We start from the raw sequence: 26,504 nt of genomic DNA on the forward strand, positions 1-26,504 counted from the left end.
CATAAATATAAATCAATGTAACAATATGACATAATGTTAAATTGTTAGAATACATGAATAATGCATCATTCGTCATAAGTGGCAGACTTTACTGTCTCTTCAACAAAACGAAAGTAGACACTTCCGGTACATTTTTACTCGATGAGTTATTGCCCTTCGACACACGTGCATGGTTTTCACTTTAACCGACATTTGTTTCCATTCTGCATCAATACAGTGATTATTTGGAAATGAAACTTCATACGAATCCAGGGAATTTTAATTCCTTGAAGTTATTGGCAGCGGCTGAACTATCCGGAACCAAATTAGAGGTGGTGGAGACAAAACATGACGGTAAAATAACATTTGTACTAGTGACTTGTAATGAACGATGCCTGGCATATGTCAGAGTACTTACAGATATTTCATCATTTTTTATTTGAGATCATCGTCAGATATTGATTACGCGCTTCGTACATTTTGTCTCAGTCCTAATGTGACCTTGATGAAAAGTAATTTTTCCTTGAAGAGAAAATTTTAATCACATCACATGCCATAATGATAAAACATCCGAATTAACATACATATGTTGTAAATAACACCAAAGTAGGGACTCAGTCATGCTCCATAAGCATTTTTGTGATCACAAGAAACTTGGGGACGAGTTCTTTCCTACAAGGCCATTATATGTAACCCTGGTATATTATTGCTGCAATATACCTCTTGGTTGTTGGGACCAGTTGTGTGTAAGACAAGTAAGCCAGAGGTCCCAGGTTCGAATCTTAGTGGAGGAATAGCAAGACAAGTCTATGTGGTCGACACTGTATTTTCTTAAAAATTTTGGACACTGGCAGGATTCTTGACTTTTTCAGCATATATTTTTCTTCTAAACATCACACTTTTCCTTTTAAGTTTTCAACAAGGGAAAAACAGAAAATACCAAAAAATACCACTGCACTCTACAACTATATTTGATATTATTCTTTATTTCTGTAATAATTAACTACAAAACAAAAAAAGATCAAAACATTTCCTGTGATATTTCTGTCAAATATATTTGCTGATAATTATATTTATCATCAAAAATATATTATGTATGTAAAACTCAATATTCTGTATATGGGGAAAATATCCACTGCTCTTTACCACTACTCTGAGAGGAAACACTGTAATATATCTACACAAATATCACCTTACAATGAGGCCATTTTCTCAGTAAGTCACAAACAGATATTCTTAGATCTACATTGTCAATATTTTCTTCAGTCTCACCATCAATACACCATTGCATGATAATTAGCTCACTCCAATGTGATTCTGCAGTAAATTATAATTATATATATATTTCTATATTCCTATAATAAGCCCATCCCAGGGAAGTCAACTCAGGTAATCCATTACTCAATTTAATTTATCACAGGATCAAGAATGTCAATTGAAATTAAGGAATACAAAGAGGCTTACAAAATCCAGAACACATGTACCTATTTAGAGTTCCAATCATGATTTAGTTTGCACTCAGTTTTCAAGGAGGTACTTTTTTTCTTCAATTTTTGTCTGTAACCATATCATCTCTGACAATATCATAAACATATTTTAGACACACTGGAAATATATTTACTGTGTGTATTAAATCTAATTTGTGCACTTACAAAAAAAAAATTCTGAGAAAAAAAATTGTGCTTGTAAAAAAAACCAGCAAAAGTTTCAACATAGAATGTATTGAGTCATGACAGTCTGGAAGGAGAAAGAAATAAGAAAACACCATAGAAACATAGGATAGGAAAAAGTCTGTAGTGCAAGAGAACATTAGAGGCAACTCTTAGATGTTGTATATTTCATAGGTAAATCAGTGAAATAGGCAAACTTCCTATCATCCTGCTTAAGGGAAAAGTGCTCTTGTTAGGTTAATTTCAATATAATGTGTTATAGACTGGCCTGTTATCTTAAATGTATAAAGCCTAATGTGTTATAGACTGGCCTGTTATCTTAAATGTATAAAGCCTAATGTGTTATAGACTGGCCTGTTATCTTAAATGTATAAAGATTAATGTGTTATAGACTGGCCTGTTATCTTAAATGTATAAAGATTAATGTGTTATAGACTGGCCTGTTATCTTAAATGTATAAAGCCTAATGTGTTATAGACTGGCCTGTTATCTTAAATGTATAAAGATTAATGTGTTATAGACTGGCCTGTTATCTAAAAGGTATAAAGATTAATGTGTTATAGACTGGCCTGTTATCTAAAAGGTATAAAGATTAATGTGTTATAGACTGGCCTGTTATCTTAAATGTATATAGATGAAATGTGTTATAGACTGGCCTGTTATCTAAAAGGTATAAAGATTAATGTGTTATAGACTGGCCTGTTATCTTAAATGTATATAGATGAAATGTGTTATAGACTGGCCTGTTATCGTAAATGTATAAAGATTAATGTGTTATAGACTGGCCTGTTATCTTACATGTATAAAGATTAATGTGTTATAGACTGGCCTGTTATCTTAAATGTATAAAGATTAATGTGTTATAGACTGGCCTGTTATCTTAAATGTATAAAGATTAATGTGTTATAGACTGGCCTGTTATCTTAAATGTATAAAGATTAATGTGTTATAGACTGGCCTGTTATCTTAAATGTATAAAGATTAATGTATTATAGACTGGCCTGTTATCTTAAATGTATAAAGATTAATGTGTTATAGACTGGCCTGTTATCTTAAATGTATAAAGATTAATGTGTTATAGACTGGCCTGTTATCTTAAATGTATAAAGATTAATGTGTTATAGACTGGCCTGTTATCTTAAATGTATAAAGATTAATGTGTTATAGACTGGCCTGTTATCTTAAATGTATAAAGATTAATGTATTATAGACTGGCCTGTTATCTTAAATGTATAAAGATTAATGTGTTATAGACTGGCCTGTTATCTTAAATGTATAAAGATTAATGTGTTATAGACTGGCCTGTTATCTTAAATGTATATAGATAAAATGTTTAAGGCTGAAAATTTAGATCTTATTATATCTCATATTAGATATGTCTGATTCTAGGATTTCAAACAAATGTGAGATAACCTAGTTTAAAAATAGGGCAGAATTATGCTCTACAAAAACTTAGATCTGGGGTGACCTGTAGCTAGACAGGATATATATCATTTACAATATATAGATTATGTTTCTATCATTGCTTCTGAAGAAATTCTTTGTCCTCCTGTCATACAGGTTTTAGACGCAAAAGAAGAAATGACTTTAAACTAGTTGAAAACCATGTATTGGCCTTACATTGATAAGACAGCACTTGATAATTTCATGGTCTTTTTTACATACATAGTGACTGTATAAATCAATACCTTTGACCTTTCATGGTTGGTTTTTGTAACATTTTTGTAATGATATAACTTGTATGACTTGGAGATTGCTATCAATAGAAACTTTACCTGTTATTATTATATCATATTTAATGTATAAAGAGTTTTTAATTCCAATTAGAAAAAATGTGTAAAAATGATCCCCACAATTTGTTCGACATTATTAAGGTGAATCTAGAATTTACTTTCAAAATAAAGAAAGTAATAACTCAACATTCCCTTCCTTGTGATTGACTAACAAGTTCTTTATTATGTATTTTTGTTATTTCTGATTCTCAATTGTTCTGATAGTTAACATTAAATTTGAAAATTCTTAATTTTCCAAGCATGTCTGTAGATGATTTTCCCCAATTTTAGTCTGAGAGTTTGTTCCCCAGTCATGTAACCATGATAACCACTGACCACTTGTGTACTAACACACATTAGTTTTAGAACTAAAAAAGTTTTCAAGTTCAGCTAGATAAGGTTATAGATGTTTGAAGTAACCAGTAACACCAAACACAAGACAGTGTCTCTGACAGAGACGTTATATTTCCTGTTTCCGGCCCTGACACGTTGATTACTGGAGATAAAACACCAGCTACATGACAAGAAACAAGACTTGTGATAGAGCAAGTCCTGTTGTATAATACAGTGACATCTGATGTAACATTATGGTGACTCAAGCTATTTACAGATGAAATGGATAAAACATTTTGTCTTTAATCAGTTTAATCCTTTGTTTTTTGTTTTTTTCTTACCAATTGTTACAGGTAAATACTGAATGTAAAAATAGAAATGCTTCTAAATATATAAAAAAAATATACCTTTTATTATGTTGTATGTTTACTTAGGTGTAGCTATATATATGTTGATTTTACCTGTAAGTGGTAATATGACCCATAGCACTGTCAGTATATATATATATATATATATAGAATATCCTGTATGTATGATGAAATCCCAAACACAGTCAGTCAATACTCCTTACATGAACTAACTATACATTTGTCACTGAGGCAGGTTACGGCTAATTTCTGTTGAGAAATTTGTTTTATTGTCAGATACAGGCTACATATGTAAGTATCCCATTAATCATATGTTATTACACAGGTACATCATTGTATATTTCTATAAGTAAAACATGTGTGAAGATAAAATATATTTTACCAATATTAATCATCTTTGCAAGCCAAAGGTGTTCAATGCAATACTCTTATTTTAAAATTTCAATGATGAAATGTTATATAACTGTGCAACTATGTTACACATGTAGATATTGTATTAATTCAGTAGTGCTGTGTACTGTTAGGGTATTTATGATACTGTTTTTACCTCACTGGGCCCAAAGGTTCAAGCTAGCTATTGGCATACTGCTGTGTCCGTCTCTCTTTCTATCTGTCAACCTTTTCTACAAATTGCTACATATCATGAATAACAGTGCAGATTTTTACCTTATTTTGTCTGTAGCATTCTTGGGTCAAGAGAAATTAATTTTGTATAAATCGTAGGTTTGTGCCCCTTGGGTTTAGGAGGGGCAGGTACAGTAGGGGAAATAGAGCAAATTCTTTAATATCCTAATATTGGACTTTACCAAAATTTGGTCTGAAGTTTACCTGCGTGAAGTGGAATCAAATTTGACCTGAAACATTCTCAAGTAAAGGGTAATCAAATTTGAATAAACATTGGGTCTCAGCTCCCTGGGCAGGACCAGTATTTGAAATGAAGGTAATTCTTTAAAATCCTAGTTCTCCTGTAGTAATGATTTGGTGTGAAGTATGAATGGTATGGCTGACCCCCTTGGGACACGGGATTGAGATCCCAGAAGAAAATGCTGTGTATTGTGTTGTTTACATATAAATATATTAATACCGACTTACTTTTATAGTATTGACCTCATAGAATACACAATCCTGTACCCGGTAATTGGTCTGATTTTGTCTACTCACCTGGACAAGAAAATTTCAGCTTTTCCTTCTGTTCCCAAAAGATCACTGATATTGTTGGACTGATTGAAGTCCCTATAAAGACCTTTCCCATGACTCGGTGAGATGCCTAACTGACCTTAACCAGGGAGGTGACTTGTAGGATTGATTGTGATTGAAATGAAATAAAAGATGTGATTCTAATTCTGTGTTCTAGATAAAGTAGTGCCCTACTTGTCCAGAAACTCGCTGCCTGTTCTAGAAGTATTCCCCAGCAAATTCCTGTTTTCTGTTGGAGCAGCCACAAGGTAAAACCACAAACTATCTGAAATGAAGATTATCTCTTTCCTTTTGGGGAAATATGTGTCCAGTAAATGTGAATAGAATATTTGATTGACAAATTTTTTTATATGATTTGTATAAAAAGTTCTGCTGTATATTAATCTTGGTTTGTAGATTGTATCTTTTCTATATTGTAGCAGATCCTCATTGGTTGTCCTATTGTTGTACTATTGGACAGGGAGAAAACTGATTTTTGAGCCAGTCAATATTGTCCCTGCCTACAGATGATAAACCATTTTTGTAGAAGTTTAAAATTAAAGAAACCATTTCTTACTGACACAATATTGATCCTTCTGTCCGTATTTTGTAATTTTGTCTTTTTGCCTAGATACTTACTGAAACAACAGTCCCTAAGCCCAGAAGATGATAGCACAGTTGACAGATGGCTCGAATGGGACAGTAACCAGTTACAGGTGAGTTATTGCCCCTTAATTCAGAAATTCTTAGTAACATGAGTTATCCTCTCTTGATTTGGTTAGTTACCACTGATATGATGCGGTTGGGACAGTAACCAGTTGCAGATGAGAAATTTAACTAACTACTAAACTTGAAGTTTTAATTTTTAATTTGTTTGCTTTTTAGAAACAGCACTTTTGAAATTCAGAAAATGTATTGTGTTCTCCTTGCAGCCATTACTTGTACCTTACCTTGTGAGCACGATTGGACAGAACAAAGCAGATGCATTCCTCTTATCACAGATACAAACACTACTCAAACTCCTCAACGCTGAGCTTAAAGGTCGCCAGACTCTCACCAAGGTCAGAATTCCTGTTTTACAGAATTTGGCTTTGTTTCAAAATAACCGTTTCGTTGTGTTTTGTCATTTTCATTCTCTCCAAAAATGTTCAGGGGAGCATATAGTTGCTACCTCGTTCATCTGTCCATTCACCCATCTGTCTTTTCATCCACCCTTTTGTGCCATGGAGCATAATGTAGCCCACTATTATGCAAGGATTATGAAACTAAGGCGATGTGCAATATACTGAATTCGGGCACTTGACTCTTCAATTACAGTGTTACTGCCCTTTGTTTAACTTTTGTGTCCAGCGCATAACTTTGCTTGCATTTAAACATGTATAATGAAACTTGGTGAATACATTGATGATGCTAGGACGATGTGCAGTGTACTAAATTCAGGTCCCCCAACCTCATATTAACAGAGTTATTGTGATTTGACCAAAACCATTAAACTAAAATATGTATTTTTCACAGAAATCATAAAACTGAGTATTTATTGGTAATTCATTTTCAATGTTTATATTTTGTCACAAAAATAACACCCATTACAGTTGTCAATAAAAGATACTTTGTATAAGGCAGCATGAAATTGGATATTGTACCATTTATTAGTAGGCTAGCTTTATAACAAAAGAATTACTGAAGTTGTTTAACGTATGTTTTGTACATTCTAGGTTGGAATAACAGCAGGGGACTTAAATCTTTGGGGTTCTGTTTACCCAATCTTTAAACCAGGAAAGGCCTGCATTAAAGGTATGTCTCACTAGTGGACATGTATTTCTGTATTCTGTATTATATTTTATCCTGAAAGGAAACCAATACATAAGGTCCTGGTCATCGTTAGAATGTGAAAGTTCAAAGTAACAAACATCAGATACAGTGTTAATTATCTTAATTATGGAGAGGACGGTATTTGTTGACCTCCTTTGGTGTTTTACAGGTTGGGAGGGTCTGTACCCAAACATCAAGGCATGGTTCTCAGGGATTGAGGAGGAGCCAGCAGTACAGAAATCTATAACTGTTGTTGTCAGGGGTAAAGACACCATTGTGTTTAAGGTAAGAGTAAATTCAAGGGATATCAGAACCAACAAAAGCAAAAGAATTATGAAGTATGGACTGGTCAGTTGGTGTGGTGGTAATCTTCCCGCCTTTTCTCAAGGTGACCAGGTAACCTGAGTCACCCTACGGAACACATCACTTACCCACAGGTTCTTGTATATTTTCCTCACCTGGTGTCAGCTTTTCCATTTTTTTTCAATAACCAGCTGACTAAATGTCATGATATTTGACCGGTGGATTGCTGTGATGGTGCCCAACAAAGCTTGCATAAAGGAATTATATTGAATCATGTTCAAGGTCACAGGGGTCAAAGCTGTATACACATTTAAAAAAAGGTTATTGTATCAGTATCACTTTCTATAAGTTGAACAGGTTATTGTATCACTTCCTGTTAGTCATACAGGTTATTGCATCACTTCCTGTTAGTTATACAGGTTATTGTATCACTTCCTGTTAGTTATATAGGTTATTGCATCACTTCCTGTTAGTTATACAGGTTATTGCATCACTTCCTGTTAGTTATATAGGTTATTGTATCACTTCCTGTTAGTTATATAGGTTATTGTATCACTTCCTGTTAGTTATACAGGTTATTGTATCACTTCCTGTTAGTTATATAGGTTATTGCATCACTTCCTGTTAGTTATACAGGTTATTGCATCACTTCCTGTTAGTTATATAGGTTATTGTATCACTTCCTGTTAGTTATACAGGTTATTGTATCACTTCCTGTTAGTTATATAAGTTATTGTATCACTTCCTGTTAGTTATATAAGTTATTGTAGTACTTCCGTTAAGTCGTAAATGTTTTGGCATCATTTCCATTTTGTAGGAATCTCTGCTGGCCCAGCCTGTCCCCGTCTCACTGCCCAGTCCTTCAACTGTCAAACCAGAAAAGTGTACAGCCAGCTCTAGTAAGAAACAACAAGGCAAAAACAAACCAGAGAAAATGGAGGCTGAACCTGCTGAGAGTCAGGTGTGTCATTTACCTGTGATAGTTACCTGTCTGCCACAGAAGGAAGTTGAAAGATTTTATTTCAAAACTTTCACCTTCCTCACCTTTGGTATATGTAACAAATGATAGTAGGTACAGTCAATCTTTGATGTTTTAATGTTTGAGAGACTAGTAAAAAAACTTCGAAACATCAAGACTTTCAATCATGTGTGGTGGGTTATATCAATGTTTTCATGTTCATGACTATAGTAGATGATATAATATTTCTACCTGAATAAACCCAACAAATATCATAACACAAGTTTTAATGAAAAGGGGAATCTTGTTTTCACAAAACAAAATATTTTCATTCATGAAAAAAGATAACTTTAGATAAAAATTGGTGTGAAATCAATACTTACAATTACACTCAAGTCTTCATGTCACACAATATATGTATTTTACAGATCAGTTTAAAATGAAACGACATGCAGAATTTCAGTGGTCTTCACATGTAACATTAATTATTTCAAGACTGATAAATAAATTTTGCATGAACTAAGAAATTCAAAATAAAGCAAACTAATATCATAATGTATTGTTTCTAAAAACCCCAACACTGACATCACACATCTTAAGTGGTAAAAATTACAAGGCTGTTTGGTGATGTTGTGACAACAGCTAGTCTGAATCAATAGGAGAATGCATGATTGACAGATGAATCACCTTGTTTCTGATGTCTTTATGCTGGAAGCTTTGAGAGTGAAATCATCATACAAGTGATCAGCATTTCTTCTCTTTGTTTTCACAGATCTGTAAATTAGATCTATCTGTATGTTATAACCCATACAATTCCTTTGATTTGATGTCATGGCTGGTTAGTAAGCATTTAAACTTTAATCAGTGTCCAGTCATTAATTAAACTCGTAACACAGAGCCAATAATGGCATACATTGGTAATCCCATTGTTGGTTAGCACTCTTTGTTGAAATGTGTGAAATTTTGCACAGGAAAAACTTTGATACATCGAAAACTTCTGTTTATACAACTTTGATTCATAAACGGGTAAGTAAGTAGTAATATATAGGAATAAAATTTTGGACTGCACAAAAAAATTTGATACATCAAGAAATTGGAATTTTGAATCATCGTAGTTCAATTTATAGAAGTTTGGTTGTAGTTAATGCATTCTGTTTCTTTTCAAATTTGCTTTCGATGCTCAAGAAATCCCTGATAGATCTGACAATAACAGAATTTTTGTACATATAAACCACATTCTGGACCAGTATATTGATTACCATCTATCTGCTTGTTAGATATTGGTGGTGAAAAAATAACCATTAAAACTTTGTCTAAAAAACATGCACAAGTTGTGTTGTACATAGATACTGGCAGCCAGACCTGTCACTCCAAATCTGTGTTATATACATATACAAGTTGTGTTGTACATAGATACTGGCAGCCAGACCTGTCACTCCAAATCTGTGTTATATACATATACAAGTTGTGTTGTATATAGATAATGTCAGCCAGACCTGTCACTCCAAATCTGTGTTATATACATATACAAGTTGTCACTCCAAATCTGTGTTATATACATATACAAGTTGTGTTGTATATAGATACTGGCAGCCAGACCTGTCACTCCAAATCTGTGTTATATACATATACAAGTTGTGTTGTATATAGATACTGGCAGCCAGACCTGTCACTCCAAATCTGTGTTATATACATATACAAGTTGTGTTGTATATAGATGGCAGCCAGACCTGTCACTCCAAATCTGTGTTATATACATATACAAGTTGTGTTGTATATAGATACTGGCAGCCAGACCTGTCACTCCAAATCTGTGTTATATACATATACAAGTTGTGTTGTATATAGATACTGGCAGTCACACCTGTCACAAGTTGTGTTGTATATAGATAATGTCAGCCAGACCTGTCACTCCCAAGTTGTGTTGTATATAGATATTGGCAGTCACAAATCTGTGTTATATACATATACAAGTTGTGTTGTATATAGATACTGGCAGCCAGACCTGTCACTCCAAATCTGTGTTATATACATATACAAGTTTGTGTATATATCTGTGTTATATACATATACTAGTTGTGTTGTATATTGATTCCAGACCTGTCACTCCAAATCTGTGTTATATACATATACAAGTTGTGTTGTATATAGATATTGGCAGTCACACCTGTCACTCCAAATCTGTGTTATATACATATACAAGTTGTGTTGTATATAGATACTGGCAGCCAGACCTGTCACTCCAAATCTGTGTTATATACATATACAAGTTGTGTTGTATATATGTCAGCCAGACCTGTCACTCCAAATCTGTGTTATATACATATACAAGTTGTGTTGTATATAGATACTGTCTTCCAGACCTGTCACTCCAAATCTGTGTTATATACATATACAAGTTGTGTTGTATATAGATAATGTCAGCCAGACCTGTCACTCCAAATCTGTGTTATATACATATACAAGTTGTGTTGTATATAGATATTGGCAGTCAGACCTGTCACTCCAAATCTGTGTTATATACATATACAAGTTGTGTTGTATATAGATAATGTCAGCCAGACCTGTCACTCCAAATCTGTGTTATATACATATACAAGTTGTGTTGTATATATATACCTGTCACTCCAAATCTGTGTTATATACATATACCAGACCTGTCACTCCAAATCTGTGTTATATACATATACAAGTTGTGTTGTATATAGATAATGTCAGCCAGACCTGTCACTCCAAATCTGTGTTATATACATATACAAGTTGTGTTGTATATAGATATCCGTGTTATATACATATACAAGTTGTGTTGTATATAGACCTGTCACTCCAAATCTGTGTTATATACATATACAAGTTGTGTTGTATATAGATAATGCAGTCAGACCTGTCACTCCAAATCTGTGTTATATACATATACAAGTTGTGTTGTGTTGTATCATCCAAATCTGTGTTATATACATATACAAGTTGTGTTGTAATGTCACTCCAAATCTGTGTTATATACATATACAAGTTGTGTTGCCATGACAGACCTGTCACTCCAAATCTGTGTTATATACATATACAAGTTGTGTTGTATATAGATATGTCAGCCAGACCTGTCACTCCAAATCTGTGTTATATACATATACAAGTTGTGTTGTATATAGCCAGACCTGTCACTCCAAATCTGTGTTATATACATATACAATTTGTGTTGTATATAGATAATGTCAGCCAGACCTGTCACTCCAAATCTGTGTTATATACATATACAAGTTGTGTTGTATATAGATCCAAATCTGTGTTATATACATATACAAGTTGTGCCAGACCTGTCACTCCAAATCTGTGTTATATACATATACAAGTTGTGTTGTATATAGATACTGGCAGCCAGACCTGTCACTCCAAATCTGTGTTATATACATATACAAGTTGTGTTGTACATAGATACTGGCAGTCAGACCTGTCACTCCAAATCTGTGTTATATACATATACAAGTTGTGTTGTATATAGATACTGGCAGCCAGACCTGTCACTCCAAATCTGTGTTATATACATATACAAGTTGTGTTGTATATAGTGGCAGCCAGACCTGTCACTCCAAATCTGTGTTATATACATATACAAGTTGTGTTGTATATAGATACTGGCAGCCAGACCTGTCACTCCAAATCTGTGTTATATACATATACAAGTTGTGTTGTATATAGATACTGGCAGCCAGACCTGTCACTCCAAATCTGTGTTATATACATATCTGTGTTATATACATATACAAGTTGTGTTGTATATAGATAATGTCAGCCAGACCTGTCACTCCAAATCTGTGTTATATACATATACAAGTTGTGTTGTATATAGTTATATACATATACAAGTTGTGTTGTATATAGATACTGGCAGCCAGACCTGTCACTCCAAATCTGTGTTATATACATATACAAGTTGTGTATGTATATAGACCTGCACTCCAAATCTGTGTTATATACATATACAAGTTGTGTTGTATATAGATACTGGCAGTCAGACCTGTCACTCCAAATCTGTGTTATATACATATACAAGTTGTGTTGTATATAGATACTGGCAGTCACACCTGTCACTCCAAATCTGTGTTATATACATATACAAGTTGTGTTGTATATGTATATAGATACTGGCAGCCAGACCTGTCACTCCAAATCTGTGTTATATACATATACAAATGTCAGCCAGACCTGTCACTCCAAATCTGTGTTATATACATATACAAGTTGTGTTGTACATAGATAAGACCTGTCACTCCAAATCTGTGTTATATACATATACAAGTTGTGTTGTATATAGATACTGGCAGTCAGACCTGTCACTCCAAATCTGTGTTATATACATATACAAGTTGTGTTGTATATACCTGTCACTCCAAATCTGTGTTATATACATATACAAGTTGTGCTGCCAGACCTGTCACTCCAGATCTGTGTTATATACATATACAAGTTGTGTTGTATATAGATAATGTCAGCCAGACCTGTCACTCCAAATCTGTGTTATATACATATACAAGTTGTGTTGTATATAGATATTGTCAGTCAGACCTGTCACTCCAAATCTGTGTTATATACATATACAAGTTGTGTTGTATATAGATACTGGCAGTCAGACCTGTCACTCCAAATCTGTGTTATATACATATACAAGTTGTGTTGTATATAGATACTGGTCAGCCAGACCTGTCACTCCAAATCTGTGTTATATACATATACAAGTTGTGTTGTATATAGATACTGGCAGCCAGACCTGTCACTCCAAATCTGTGTTATATACATATACAAGTTGTGTTGTATATAGATACTGGCAGTCAGACCTGTCACTCCAAATCCGTGTTATATACATATACAAGTTGTGTTGTATATAGATAATGTCAGCCAGACCTGTCACTCCAAATCTGTGTTATATACATATACAAGTTGTGTTGTATATAGATACTGGCAGCCAGACCTGTCACTCCAAATCTGTGTTATATACATATACAAGTTGTGTTGTATATATATACTGGCAGCCAGACCTGTCACTCCAAATCTGTGTTATATACATATACAAGTTGTGTATATTGACCTGTCACTCCAAATCTGTGTTATATACATATACAAGTTGTGTTGTATATAGATAATGTCAGCCAGACCTGTCACTCCAAATCTGTGTTATATACATATACAAGTTGTGTTGTATATAGATAATGTCAGCCAGACCTGTCACTCCAAATCTGTGTTATATACATATACAAGTTGTGTTGTATATAGATATTGGCAGTCAGACCTGTCACTCCAAATCTGTGTTATATACATATACAAGTTGTGTTGTATATAGATAATGTCAGCCAGACCTGTCACTCCAAATCTGTGTTATATACATATACAAGTTGTGTTGTATATAGATACTGGCAGCCAGACCTGTCACTCCAAATCCGTGTTATATACATATACAAGTTGTGTTGTATATAGATATTGGCAGTCACACCTGTCACTCCAAATCTGTGTTATATACATATACAAGTTGTGTTGTATATAGATCTGTCACTCCAAATCTGTGTTATATACATATACAAGTTGTGTTGTAAATAGATAATGGCAGCCAGACCTGTCACTCCAAATCTGTGTTATATACATATACAAGTTGTGTTGTATATAGCATCAGACCTGTCACTCCAAATCTGTGTTATATACATATACAAGTTGTGTTGTATATAGCAGCCAGACCTGTCACTCCAAATCTGTGTTATATACATATACAAGTTGTGTTGTATATAGATAATGTCAGCCAGACCTGTCACTCCAAATCTGTGTTATATACATATACAAGTTGTGTTGTATATAGATAATGTTATATACATATCAGCCAGACCTGTCACTCCAAATCTGTGTTATATACATATACAAGTTGTGTTGTATATAGATAATGTCAGCCAGACCTGTCACTCCAAATCTGTGTTATATACATATACAAGTTGTGTTGTATATAGATACTGGCAGCCAGACCTGTCACTCCAAATCTGTGTTATATACATATACAAGTTGTGTTGTACATAGATAAGACCTGTCACTCCAAATCTGTGTTATATACATATACAAGTTGTGTTGTATATAGATACTGGCAGCCAGACCTGTCACTCCAAATCTGTGTTATATACATATACTGTCACTCCAAATCTGTGTTATATACATATACAAGTTGTGTTGTATATAGATACTGGCAGCCAGACCTGTCACTCCAAATCTGTGTTATATACATATACAAGTTGTGTTGTATATAGATAATGTCAGCCAGACCTGTCACTCCAAATCCGTGTTATATACATATACAAGTTGTGTTGTATATAGATATTGGCAGTCAGACCTGTCACTCCAAATCTGTGTTATATACATATACAAGTTGTGTTGTACATAGATAAGACCTGTCACTCCAAATCCGTGTTATATACATATACAAGTTGTGTTGTACATAGATAATGTCAGCCAGACCTGTCACTCCAAATCCGTGTTATATACATATACAAGTTGTGTTGTATATAGATACTGGCAGCCAGACCTGTCACTCCAAATCTGTGTTATATACATATACAAGTTGTATTGTACATAGATAAGACCTGTCACTCCAAATCTGTGTTATATACATATACAAGTTGTGTTGTATATAGATAATGTCAGCCAGACCTGTCACTCCAAATCTGTGTTATATACATATACAAGTTGTGTTGTATATAGATAATGTCAGCCAGACCTGTCACTCCAAATCTGTGTTATATACATATACAAGTTGTGTTGTATATAGATAATGTCAGCCAGACCTGTCACTCCAAATCTGTGTTATATACATATACAAGTTGTGTTGTATATAGATAATGTCAGCCAGACCTGTCACTCCAAATCCGTGTTATATACATATACAAGTTGTGCTGTACATAGATACTGGCAGCCAGACCTGTCACTCCAAATCCGTGTTATATACATATACAAGTTGTGTTGTATATAGATAATGTCAGCCAGACCTGTCACTCCAAATCCGTGTTATATACATATACAAGTTGTGTTGTATATAGATACTGGCAGCCAGACCTGTCACTCCAAATCTGTGTTATATACATATACAAGTTGTGTTGTATATAGATAATGTCAGCCAGACCTGTCACTCCAAATCCGTGTTATATACATATACAAGTTGTGTTGTATATAGATAATGTCAGCCAGACCTGTCACTCCAAATCCGTGTTATATACATATACAAGTTGTGTTGTATATAGATAATGTCAGCCAGACCTGTCACTCCAAATCTGTGTTATATACATATACAAGTTGTGTTGTATATAGATAATGTCAGCCAGACCTGTCACTCCAAATCCGTGTTATATACATATACAAGTTGTGCTGTATATAGATACTGGCAGCCAGACCTGTCACTCCAAATCTGTGTTATATACATATACAAGTTGTGCTGTACATAGATACTGGCAGCCAGACCTGTCACTCCAGAAGAACTAGCTGCTGCGGTCAAAGCTTGGAATTCTGGGAAAGCCTCCTGTCCAAAAGTTAGAGAAAGAGTGCACCCTATGTAAGTAAAGGCACTGTTGTTTACCAGATATAAACTAAAACTTATATATCCTTGGTCCCTTTCTTACCATTTTGTGTATAAGATAGAGAAGTTCCTTGGATATTCAATAGGGTCAAAGTTATCTCCTTCAGATTGTGTTGATTGCGTAATTGCCATGACATGATAAGGTTGCATACATCTTTAAGTATATATATGATCATTAGGAAGTATATATCCTTAATTCTCCATATGTCACAGTAGTACAGCAAAGATAATAAATCTTCAAAGTTGACCTCACATATACTTTCCAAGGAATAAGTCATATGCTGTGTCTCTGTGAATGCTTCAGAGTTTTTGAAAATGATGTATTTCCTGAAGTATTTAGAACTATAACCTCTCCCCTTTGCTTGTCCACTGATACTGAAATCTTTTTGTGTTTTTGTAGCCTGCCTAAGGAAGGTGAGAGGAACATCATGATCACAAGTGCTCTGCCTTACGTCAACAACGTACCTCATCTAGGGAACATCATCGGCTGTGTCCTCAGTGCCGACGTTTACTCCAGGTCTGTATGCTGTCTTTGGAAGAAAGAGTTATTTCATTGTATTAATCTATAACTTCCTTTTTGTTTTGTATATACGCTGTAGATTTGTAACATTGCTGTCCCTGATTTCAAGAGGAGACAGAATTTAGTACAAACATTATATAGTAAAATGTCTAGTGTAGTTGTATTTCAGTGAAGTCATATCTAAGTCTTAAAAAGGTCAGCCATTTTTCTTTACCATTTCCTTTATCTTCAGGTAATTTTTATTTGGTATCCTAGAAAATATCACATTGTTTCCAATGAAAATTTGAACTTATTTACCATGGAGTTGATTTGAAAAAGCATGTTGCTCATTTACATAATTCTCAGTAATGGAAATTGAAATCATAATGAATATCGTTGGTGTAAGCTTTTCCTTTGTGTTTAGGTACTGTCGACTACGGAACTACAACGTGTTTTATATCTGTGGTACTGATGAATATGGCACTGCCACAGAAACCAAGGCTATAGAGGAGGGTCTAACACCACAACAGATCTGTGACAAATATAACAAAATACATGGCGAAATCTACAAGTGGTTCAATATAGACTTTGATTACTTCGGCCGAACAACAACCACCCACCAAACACAGTGAGTACCCAACACCCACCAAACACAGTGAGTACCCAACACCCACCAAACACAGTGAGTACCCAACACCCACCAAACACAGTGAGTACCCAACACCCACCAAACACAGTGAGTACCCAACACCCCCCAAACACAGTGAGTACCCAACACCTACCAAACACAGTGAGTACCCAACACCTACCAAACACAATGAGTACCCAACACCCCCCAAACACAGTGAGTACCCAACACCTACCAAACACAGTGAGTACCCAACACCCACCAAACACAATGAGTACCCAACACCCACCAAACACAGTGAGTACCCAACACCCACCAAACACAGTGAGTACCAAACAACCAACAAACACAGTGAGTACCCAACACCTATCAAACATAGTGAGTACCCAACACCTACCAAACACAGTGAGTACCCAACACCCACCAAACACAGTGAGTACCCAACACCCACCAAACACAGTGAGTACCCAACACCCACCAAACACAGTAAGTACTCAACACCCTCCAAACAGTGAGTACCCAACACCTACCAAACACAGTGAGTACTCAACACCCTTCAGACACAGTGAATACTCAACACCTACCAAACACAGGGAGTACCCAACACCTACCAAACACAGGGAGTACCCAACACCCACCAAACACAGTGAGTTCTCAATAATATCATATCCCTCCAGTCACCACCACCAAACACTGTGAGTATTTAATGATATAATATATTTAGATCATTGAAAGAAAATTTCTTTGTGATTCTACTTAACCAGTGGGCTTATCACCAGGCCTGGGCTTATTGTGAAATAAATCTGCTAAATCACAAAGCCATCAAGATGAAAAAAAAAATTATCCTGCAGAAATATAGTTACAAGCATGAAATCATGATACATTGGCTTTTCTTTGGTGTTAGAATTGCCCAGGATATATTTTGGAAGCTGTACAACCAGGGCCATATCCTGAAGGAGTCCATGGAACAACTACAGTGTGAGAAGTGTAACAGGTATGTGGTTAAAATCAAAACATTAAGAATGACCAGTCAGTAGATCATGTACATTGTAACAGTAAGTTATGTACATTGTAACAGTAAGTTATGTACATTGTAACAGTAAGTTATGTACATTGTAACAGTAGATCATGTACATTGTAACAGTAAGTTATGTACATTGTAACAGTAAGTTATGTACATTGTAACAGTAGATCATGTACATTGTAACAGTAAGTTATGTACATTGTAACAGTAAATTATGTACATTGTAACAGTAAATTATGTACATTGTAACAGTAAATTATGTACATTGTAACAGTAAGTTATGTACATTGTAACAGTAAGTTATGTACATTGTAACAGTAAGTTATGTACATTGTAACAGTAAATTATGTACATTGTAACAGTAAATTATGTACATTGTAACAGTAAGTTATGTACATTTACTGAAAAATTCAATTTTGTTGTAGATACCTGAGCATTACATTAAATTTACAACATGAACCTTTTTACATACTTTATTCAAACATTTGCTGCTAGCAAATAATTATAAATTGATGCCAAATATGTTTAAACTTATTTGAATACTTCAAACTATACTTTGCTGTATCATGGCCTATGATACAGTGTATATACAAATACCAAATGAAAGTCTCTAGAAGAATCCTGAAATAGTCTCTAACAGTCAGATATTTCCTGGGCAGGTTTTTGGCAGACAGATTTGTAGAGGGTACCTGCCCCCTGTGTAATTTTGATGATGCCCGCGGTGATCAATGTGATGCCTGTGGTAAACTTATTAATGCCATCGAACTCAAATCGCCGAAATGTAAACTGTGCCGATCCACACCAGTAATCAGATCCTCTGATCACTTGTTCCTGGACCTTCCAAAGGTAAGGCTCTCAGCAGTCTACTGCTTTTTCTCCTACTTAGAGATCAGCAGAGTTTAATTCTGTTGTGTATATGAATTTGTGAATTAAATGGATACTCTAGACATAGAAAAATGTTTGCCATGGTTTTCTTTTGTCCTCACCAAAAACTGATCATTTTTGCTTATTGCTAAATTTGTCAGAAAATCCATTAAAAAAACCACCTATTTTTGAGTTTAAACCACAAACTTTAGAAAACTGTTTTTTCACCCTATTGGATAAAGAACTGAACGTTAAACAGTGACAAATGTATCTCTTGGTTACATGGACAGGATGATATGCAACTTTTTAATATGTTTGATGGCCTCAACAATAAAAGTGAACTTTACACGCAAGATTTTAATGAACTAAGAATTGTTCACTAAATTCCTGCTTTGTAGATGGAGTCAGTACTACAGAAACATCTGAATGATGCTTTTCACAAAGGAACCTGGACCAGTAATGCCAAGAACATTACCAATAGCTGGATCAGGGATGGACTCAAACCACGCTGTATCAGTCGTGATCTGAAATGGGGTACACCAGTGCCTCTAGAAGGGTATGAGGACAAGGTGAGTGATGAGAGATGGGTTACACGATTCAGTCTCCAACACTGCAGTTCAGACAGATTAATGTTGTGGACAACAGTTGTTTCTTTATAAGATAGAAAACAGACTAAATGATCTCATTTTACTAAGTGACAAACCTTGTCAATGACTTCCAATGCGTGTATTAGCATGTTAATGTATTTAGGTGTGTTAGGATTTATGTCAGTTATGTTACATTAAAAATGTGTATCTTTAGATCACCTGACCTGAAAAGTCTAGATGACCAATAGCCATCGTGCTTCATCCATCGTGGTGTGATGTGTGCTGTTCGCCTTGCACCGTGTGTCATGCATAAACTTTTTCTTTAAAAATCTATTTCTCTTTCATACCTTGGTAGATTTCAACCAAATTTGGTCTGATGCATCATTGGGTGAGGTAATCATTTCTTAAAATCAGAATTTTGATTCAACCCTGTGATTTATCATTACAGCTATGCAGGGCCCCAAAAGGGGAAATTAGACAATAAGAAATTAGCTTTTTATGCAGCATTTTGTATCTTTAAACATTTTAGTCTTCTTCTCAAAAACTCCCTGAACTGATTTCAACGAAATTTACCAGAAACTTTCCCTGGCCAAATATTAACCATCAGAGGGAATGATACAGTCCCCAAAAAAATCTTCCTCTCAACACTCAGATATTGTAGAATCAAATGCTCTTCATGAATGGAAGCTTCTTAAGGTGTTTTACCAAAATTGCAAACTTCAAGGGTCTTGCATTTCCCCCTGAGGAGCAGATAATGTTTACTAAAATTTACATAGGAAAAGTATATTTTTGAGCGTAATTTGGTTAACATGGGAAATATTTCAAACTTGGTTAGAATTATGAGCAAACGGTGACGGCTTCATGGAATGTCCATATTGATCCTGACTGACTCCAAGAAGCTGATGAGTGGGAACAAAAAAAAAGGTCAATTTTTTTTATATCTTCTTCTCAACCCCCAGATATGGTAGAAATAAATGTTCTTCATGGTCGGAAACTTATGATATAATCATATGATGATTATATGAAACAAATGAATTCATTTTCTGTATTTAGGAAACAAAATGAAAATTTTAGATGAGTTTCCTGAGTCTCATATGAAACGAAAACAAATTAAAGATACTTTTTATCATATAACTCAGGTTTTAAAGTGAAAATATGAAAGACAAAATTAAACAGAGACATCAGCAAAAATGTGAAAAACAAAATCAAGCAGGGACATCAGTAAAATGTGAAAGACACAAACAGAAATGTCAGAAAAATGTGAAAGACAAAATTAAACAGAGACGTCAGAAAAATGTGAAAGACAAAATTAAACAGAGACATCAGTAAAAATGTTGGAGACAAAATCAACAGAGACATCAGTAAAAATGTTGGAGACAAAATCAACAGAGACATCAGTAAAAATGTGAGAGACAAAATCAACAGAGACATCAGTAAAAATGTGAGAGACAAAATTAAATTGCTCCATTTTTATTTCATGATATCATTGTCGTTATTATCACAATTTATTTCTAAGAATGAAAAATGTTGCAGGGTATTTTACACTAGTGGTAGATACTCAGAAATGTTACATGGGGAAATCTCTGGATAACAGGTGTTCTATGTGTGGTTTATGTGATAGTATTTTGAATTATTTTATACAGGTGTTCTATGTGTGGTTTATGTGATAGTATTTTGAATTATTTTATACAGGTGTTCTATGTGTGGTGCATGTGATAAAGTAGGATTTTGAATTATTTTATACAGGTGTTCTATGTGTGGTTTATGTGATAGTATATTGAATTATTTTATACAGGTGTTCTATGTGTGGTGCATGTGATAAAGTAGGATTTTGAATTATTTTATACAGGTGTTCTATGTGTGGTTTATGTGATAGTATATTGAATTATTTTATACAGGTGTTCTATGTGTGGTTTATGTGATAGTATTTTGAATTATTTTATACAGGTGTTCTATGTGTGGTTTATGTGATAGTATATTGAATTATTTTATACAGGTGTTCTATGTGTGGTTTATGTGATAGTATATTGAATTATTTTATACAGGTGTTCTATGTGTGGTTTATGTGATAGTATTTTGAATTATTTTATACAGGTGTTCTATGTGTGGTTTATGTGATAGTATATTGAATTATTTTATACAGGTGTTCTATGTGTGGTTTATGTGATAGTATATTGAATTATTTTATACAGGTGTTCTATGTGTGGTGCATGTGATAAAGTAGGATTTTTAATTATTTTATACAGGTGTTCTATGTGTGGTTTATGTGATAGTATATTGAATTATTTTATACAAGTGTTCTATGTGTGGTGCATGTGATAAAGTAGGATTTTGAATTATTTTATACAGGTGTTCTATGTGTGGTTTATGTGATAGTATATTGAATTATTTTATACAGGTGTTCTATGTGTGGTTTATGTGATAGTATTTTGAATTATTTTATACAGGTGTTCTATGTGTGGTTTATGTGATAGTATATTGAATTATTTTATACAGGTGTTCTATGTGTGGTGCATGTGATAAAGTAGGATTTTGAATTATTTTATACAGGTGTTCTATGTGTGGTTTATGTGATAAAGTAGGATTTTGAATTATTTTATACAGGTGTTCTATGTGTGGTTTATGTGATAGTATTTTGAATTATTTTATACAGGTGTTCTATGTGTGGTGCATGTGATAAAGTAGGATTTTGAATTATTTTATACAGGTGTTCTATGTGTGGTTTATGTGATAGTATATTGAATTATTTTATACAGGTGTTCTATGTGTGGTGCATGTGATAAAGTAGGATTTTGAATTATTTTATACAGGTGTTCTATGTGTGGTTTATGTGATAGTATATTGAATTATTTTATACAGGTGTTCTATGTGTGGTGCATGTGATAAAGTAGGATTTTTAATTATTTTATACAGGTGTTCTATGTGTGGTTTATGTGATAGTATATTGAATTATTTTATACAGGTGTTCTATGTGTGGTTTATGTGATAGTATTTTGAATTATTTTATACAGGTGTTCTATGTGTGGTTTATGTGATAGTATATTGAATTATTTTATACAGGTGTTCTATGTGTGGTGCATGTGATAAAGTAGGATTTTGAATTATTTTATACAGGTGTTCTATGTGTGGTTTATGTGATAGTATATTGAATTATTTTATACAGGTGTTCTATGTGTGGTTTATGTGATAGTATATTGAATTATTTTATACAGGTGTTCTATGTGTGGTTTATGTGATAGTATTTTGAATTATTTTATACAGGTGTTCTATGTGTGGTTTATGTGATAGTATATTGAATTATTTTATACAGGTGTTCTATGTGTGGTGCATGTGATAAAGTAGGATTTTGAATTATTTTATACAGGTGTTCTATGTGTGGTTTATGTGATAGTATATTGAATTATTTTATACAGGTGTTCTATGTGTGGTTTATGTGATAAAGTAGGATTTTGAATTATTTTATACAGGTGTTCTATGTGTGGTTTATGTGATAGTATATTGAATTATTTTATACAGGTGTTCTATGTGTGGTTTATGTGATAAAGTAGGATTTTGAATTATTTTATACAGGTGTTCTATGTGTGGTTTATGTGATAGTATTTTGAATTATTTTATACAGGTGTTCTATGTGTGGTTTATGTGATAGTATTTTGAATTATTTTATACAGGTGTTCTATGTGTGGTTTATGTGATAGTATTTTGAATTATTTTATACAGGTGTTCTATGTGTGGTTTATGTGATAGTATTTTGAATTATTTTATACAGGTGTTCTATGTGTGGTTTATGTGATAAAGTAGGATTTTGAATTATTTTATACAGGTGTTCTATGTGTGGTTTATGTGATAAAGTAGGATTTTGAATTATTTTATACAGGTGTTCTATGTGTGGTTTATGTGATAGTATTTTGAATTATTTTATACAGGTGTTCTATGTGTGGTTTATGTGATAGTATTTTGAATTATTTTATACAGGTGTTCTATGTGTGGTTTATGTGATAGTATTTTGAATTATTTTATACAGGTGTTCTATGTGTGGTTTATGTGATAGTATTTTGAATTATTTTATACAGGTGTTCTATGTGTGGTTTATGTGATAAAGTAGGATTTTGAATTATTTTATACAGGTGTTCTATGTGTGGTTTATGTGATAAAGTAGGATTTTGAATTATTTTATACAGGTGTTCTATGTGTGGTTTATGTGATAAAGTAGGATTTTGAATTATTTTATACAGGTGTTCTATGTGTGGTTTATGTGATAGTATTTTGAATTATTTTATACAGGTGTTCTATGTGTGGTTTATGTGATAGTATTTTGAATTATTTTATGCAGGTGTTCTATGTGTGGTATATGTGATAAAGTAGGATTTTGAATTGTTTTCTACAGGTGTTCTATGTGTGGTTTGATGCTCCTATTGGCTACATCTCCATCACAGCTAACTACACAGACCAGTGGGAGAAATGGTGGAAAAACCCAGACATGGTAAGGATACACTTAGATTAATGGACACCGGTAAACATTCACCCCAGGGGATTTCTGTGTCCTCCCCAACCACTGTCCATTTTTGTTCAGTCTCAAATTTGTCCTAGAATACATCTAACATATATTTCAGCTTCAAAACCAAACTTTAACTCCAACATTTTTATGTAATCTAATTGAAATTTCAACAGCAGCAAAACTTTCTCAATATACAGTACTAGATTTTATTACCTTGAAGTTAAGTGAACAGCCACTGGAAGTTACAGAGTATGTATTTGTTATACTTTTATTGATCAAAATACTGAAAGTACTCAAATGGGAAGACCTTGTTGAGCAAAAACAAATGGCAAAAGTGAAATTCTCCATGTCTATTTATAGGGTTGCTGTTTTACAAGTGATCTTTACAGATTTACTGTTAGTATGGCAACTGTTTTACACAAAGAATCAACTCTCAACCAAAGCACTGATTCAGAAATAAATCAATGAAATAAGTTCGAAGTCAATTCTTTTTGCAAACTCTGGTCAGAAACTTCCTAAATTATGACTAAGTATGATAAAATCAATAGAACTTTTCAACTCGACCCAAGACCCTCGCAACTACCAAGATACTTTAATACTTGGTTCCAAGTCCTCTTGTCTGGATACTCAAAGTTATGCAGGGTAATAAATAGGAAGTTGGTAGGGACCAATAACAGTCCATTTTACAGGATCATATTACATCAGTAGTTGATCCGTTTGTTGTAAAACTGTTGTAAAATGTATGTCTTGGAGAAACCTAAGAAGAGGATGACAAACAGAATGATGCAGTTGAATTCATAATATGGCTCATGTGATTGGCCTTTTCTGTTTTTAAAGGTCACAGGGGTCAAGTGTGTTAAAATCTTCAAACGACTTCTTTTCAAGAACAAGAATGTCCAGGCTGTTGATATTGGTTCTTTCATATAAGTGGATGAAGGGCTACCAATTTGTTCAAATAACTGACCTTGACCTATATTCAATATCTCTTGGGTTAAGTGAGTTGAGATCTGAAGATGATTTTTAATTTTGTTTTGACAAGCAATAGATTCAAATTAATGGTACTTGTGTGGTAGCATGTAAGAAGAATATGATTTCAAGTCTGCAGAAAAAGTTTTTGTGAACCAACGCTGTATATAGAGAAGTTGAGCAATATATGTTTGGCCTATTTGACCTCTTTCATATATAGGTCTTTATAGTCAGATGACCCTTAAGTCCTCATGTTATTTGATATAATCTTTCAAATTTAGACCTTCCACGTGATAAATCAGATTGCATATTAATCTGTAGATATGAGCTGCTTTTTACTTGTACATAAAAAGCCTGATGTAACACAGTCATTTAAGAAAGCAGTGAACATGTGAGATTTAAGTTTGATCAGTCCGAGGAAACAGAGTTATTGAGTGGTAACTAGATACTATAAGATAATGAGTTCACAAAACAAATTTTACCGGACGTTTTTTTACACTAATGAATCAACAATATCTTCTTTGTAAGTTGTATGTAGAGAAGTATGGATGTTTAGTTATGAATTGATCATTAATGTACCCCAAACACCAAATTGAAAAGTGGCTGTAATTCATTGATTTTAGTTCCATACACTGCCGAGAGATGGAGGTTGAGTACAATTAACAATTTTCAACCAGCCGAACGACAGTAATATGTAGAAAAACATAGGTGTTCATATAAAAAATTCAGGACATTATTTTCATGATCTGTTTTTCATTTTGTTTGCTTGACCTTGACCTTCTTTTTGTAGCCATAGCAACTCAAATAACAAACTGTGACTGGAGATTTTACTTTAAAGCTTTTGCTGCCTGCTTCCTAAATCAAGTATTTTAATCTTCCATTGTTTCAGGTGGAAATGTACAACTTCCTCGGGAAAGACAACGTGCCGTTTCACTCCGTCATCTTCCCTTGTACGTTACTGGGAGCAAATGACAACTACACCATAGTCAACCATATGGTGGCTACAGGTAAGTCATACAAACTGCTCCAACAACACCGTACTACACCATAGTCATCCATATGGTGGCTACAGGAAAGTCATACAAACTGCTCCAACAACACCGTACTACACCATAGTCAACCATATGGTGGCTACAGGTAAGTCATACAAACTGCTGTTCTACACCATAGTCAACCATATGGTGGCTACAGATAAGTCATACAAACTGCTGTACTACACCATAGTCAACCATATGGTGGCTACAGATAAGTCATACAAACTGCTGTACTACACCATAGTCAACCATATGGTGGCTACAGATAAGTCATACAAACTGCTCCAACAACACCGTACTACACCATAGTCAACCATATGGTGGCTACAGGTAAGTCATACAAACTGCTGTACTACACCATAGTCAACCATATGGTGGCTACAGATAAGTCATACAAACTGCTGTACTACACCATAGTCAACCATATGGTGGCTACAGG

The 26,504-nt window shown here is 34.0% G+C and overlaps 1 protein-coding gene across 1 annotated transcript in view; it reads left to right on the forward strand.

Moving 5' to 3' along the window:
• Positions 1 to 192: 192 nt before the first annotated feature.
• Positions 193 to 26,504, forward strand: part of LOC132556897 (methionine--tRNA ligase, cytoplasmic-like) — a 35,130-nt gene continuing 8,818 nt past the window's right edge. The window contains exons 1-15 of the mRNA XM_060221352.1: positions 193 to 333; positions 5,477 to 5,567; positions 5,930 to 6,014; positions 6,231 to 6,359; positions 7,014 to 7,092; positions 7,280 to 7,395; positions 8,231 to 8,374; positions 15,838 to 15,944; positions 16,369 to 16,485; positions 16,892 to 17,095; positions 18,000 to 18,089; positions 18,779 to 18,965; positions 19,382 to 19,552; positions 23,955 to 24,050; positions 25,921 to 26,038. Coding sequence (XP_060077335.1) covers positions 231 to 333; positions 5,477 to 5,567; positions 5,930 to 6,014; positions 6,231 to 6,359; positions 7,014 to 7,092; positions 7,280 to 7,395; positions 8,231 to 8,374; positions 15,838 to 15,944; positions 16,369 to 16,485; positions 16,892 to 17,095; positions 18,000 to 18,089; positions 18,779 to 18,965; positions 19,382 to 19,552; positions 23,955 to 24,050; positions 25,921 to 26,038 — 1,837 coding nt within the window. The 5' untranslated portion in view covers positions 193 to 230. The remainder of the gene's footprint in view (positions 334 to 5,476; positions 5,568 to 5,929; positions 6,015 to 6,230; positions 6,360 to 7,013; positions 7,093 to 7,279; positions 7,396 to 8,230; positions 8,375 to 15,837; positions 15,945 to 16,368; positions 16,486 to 16,891; positions 17,096 to 17,999; positions 18,090 to 18,778; positions 18,966 to 19,381; positions 19,553 to 23,954; positions 24,051 to 25,920; positions 26,039 to 26,504) is intronic.

Source organism: Ylistrum balloti, unplaced genomic scaffold (genome assembly GCF_031769215.1).
Source record: "Ylistrum balloti isolate Yb309-2 unplaced genomic scaffold, AGI_CSIRO_Ybal_v1 Utg370598, whole genome shotgun sequence".
Lineage (NCBI taxonomy): Eukaryota > Metazoa > Mollusca > Bivalvia > Pectinida > Pectinidae > Ylistrum > Ylistrum balloti.